The following is a 2,545-nucleotide window of genomic DNA, read 5'->3' on the forward strand; positions in this document are numbered from 1 at the left end:
GGTTATAACAACACTATTAAACCCATCTTTTTTATTTGTTTCTTTTTTCTTTTTCTTTTTTTTTTTTTTTGGACACCATGCTCAGCCTTTAACCAGGGGCTAGAGTCTAACTCAGGCTTACACTTTACCAACTGAGCAGCTATTATTATTAATTAAGGGCTCCACTCTTAATTAATAATAGTAAGGGACTTTCTGGTGTGTCTAAAGACAGTAGCAGTGTACTCATATATATTAAATAAATAAATAACCCATTAAAAATATTTTTTTTTTTTTGGTTTTTCGAGATAGGGTTTCTCTGTATAGCCCTGGCTGTCCTGGAACTCACTCTGTAGACCAGGCTGGCCTCAAACTCAGAAATCCACCTGTCTCTGCCTCCCAAGTGCTGGGATTAAAGGCGTGTGCCACCACTGCCCAGCAAAAATAATTTTGAGAATTTGAATTCTACATAGCTTAAAGCTTAACACTATTGCATTGTTAAAGTATAATTTACAATGTCGGGTTACCCGACACGGTGGTGTGCACACGAAATCTCAGCGCCGGAGAAGTGAAGGATGGGAGTCAGCAGGTCAAGGCCAACATAGGAAGCTCTAGGCTAGCCAAGGCTATGTAAGAAAGACCCTGTCTCAAAAACAACAGGAAGAAGCTAGGGCATAAGCCTGTGATCCCAGCACTCAGGATGCTGAGGCAGGAGGATGAAGAGTTCTAGGTCGCTCTGGGCTACATCAGACTGAATCTCAAGGGCAAGTCCTTGCAACTAGACGCACTGTTCTAAATGCATAGTTGGGCAGGTCTTAACCAGTGCCTCCTTTTGGGGAACTACAGGCACCCGCGAGTGTTCATGAACGGAAGTAAATTCCTCAGACAAGGGATTTGTCAAGTGATGTCAGCTTCCCATTTCAGACCTGGACAGGGCTAAGTTCCCCAGCACGGGTAAACAGAGTCGCTAAGGGGTCAAAACAGATACATACCAGCAATACTTTTTTTTCTATATATCAGCAACTCGGAAACTTTGCTAACTGTACCTGGGAGGGGACTGGAGGAGGGAAAAGGTGCTGGCCACACAGCTGTGCACGCCCACCTCTCCCATGGCACCCGGCTGACCAAGGTGGTGGATGGAGGATCGAATGTTCTCTCAGCCTCCTTCCCATGCATCCCCTCGCATTCTCGCTCCCCGTCCTCTCCTTTTCACGTCCCTCTGGCAGTCCCACCGCCTCCACCCACGCTGGGTGGAGGGCTCAAGAGGGTCGTGCTCCCCTGGAAGGCTGGCAGGCCCCGCGGCGCCTGCTGACCGGTGGGTGCGGCGGCAGAGAGCCGCGCTGGGGCCAGCGGAGCCGCGGAGGGGTAGGAGGGGGCCGGACCCTTGGCCTGGGTCCCAGGGGGCGGTGCCGGGCTCGAACCGTCCCAGGTCCCTCCCAGGCGGGAGCAGCACAGGCGGTGCCCGGGTAGCGGCGGAGCCATGGACGGCAGCGGGCCTTTCAGCTGCCCCATCTGCCTGGAACCGCTCCGGGAGCCGGTGACACTACCCTGCGGCCACAACTTCTGCCTCGCTTGCCTGGGCGCGCTCTGGCCGCACCGGAGCGCGGGCGGCACCGGTGGTTCTGGAGGTCCGGCTCGCTGCCCACTTTGCCAGGAGCCTTTCCCCGACGGCCTGCAGCTCCGCAAGAACCACACGCTGTCCGAGTTGCTGCAGCTCCGCCAGGGCTCGGGCCCGGGACCCATGGCCGCCCCAGCTTCAGGCTCGGCCCGGGGCGCCACGCCCGAGCCCTCCGCGCCCAGCGCACCACCTCCGGCTCCAGAGCCATCGGCTCCCTGCGCGCCCGAGCCGTGGCCCGCGGGTGAGGAGCCGGTGCGCTGCGACGCGTGTCCCGAGGGCGCCGCCCTGCCCGCCGCGCTCTCCTGCCTCTCCTGCCTCGCCTCCTTCTGCTCGGCGCATCTGGCCCCGCACGAACGCAGCCCCGCCCTGCGCGGCCACCGGCTGGTGCCCCCGCTGCGCCGGCTGGAGGAGAGCCTGTGTCCGCGCCACCTGCGGCCGCTGGAGCGCTACTGTCGCGTGGAGCGCGTGTGCCTTTGCGAAGCCTGTGCCACTCAGGAGCATCGCGGCCACGAGCTCGTGCCGCTGGAGCAGGAGCGCGCGCTCCAGGAGGTGGGGTACCTTGAGCCGGCACGTGGAGATGGGTGACAGGCAGGGCAGGAGGGCTATTTAGTCTCTCACTCTTCTCCGGGTGTGTCTGTTATATATTTGTTTTATCATTGTGGCTGTGCACGTGGAGATCAAGTAAGCAACGTTGTGGGGTTGGTTCTCTCCCCTGGCCTTTCCATGGGTTTCATCTCTTTGACTCAGTAGGCTCTGGCTTAGTTTCCTCCTCTATCCTCAGGATCTTTGTAACCTCTTCCGGTCTACACTGTCATTCCCCGGGGCTGGTGTGGATGGAAGGGGAGAGTCAGGAGGGACCAGTGAGTAGATGAATGATTGGCAAAAAGTGGGGAGAGAGAGAGAGAGAGAGAGAGAGAGAGAGAGAGAGAGAGAGAGAGAGAGAGAGAGAGA

At 57.4% G+C, this 2,545-nt stretch overlaps 1 protein-coding gene across 1 annotated transcript in view; it reads left to right on the top strand.

The window, feature by feature from the left end:
- The first annotated feature begins 1,456 nt into the window (after positions 1-1,456).
- The window catches only part of Trim47 (tripartite motif containing 47), a 4,550-nt gene continuing 3,461 nt past the window's right edge, over positions 1,457-2,545 (top strand). Inside the window, exon 1 of the mRNA XM_028752910.1 lies at positions 1,457-2,143. Coding sequence (XP_028608743.1) covers positions 1,457-2,143 — 687 coding nt within the window. The remainder of the gene's footprint in view (positions 2,144-2,545) is intronic.

The sequence above is a fragment of the Grammomys surdaster genome, unplaced genomic scaffold (genome assembly GCF_004785775.1).
Source record: "Grammomys surdaster isolate TR1022 unplaced genomic scaffold, NIH_TR_1.0 125940, whole genome shotgun sequence".
Taxonomy (NCBI): Eukaryota; Metazoa; Chordata; class Mammalia; order Rodentia; family Muridae; genus Grammomys; species Grammomys surdaster.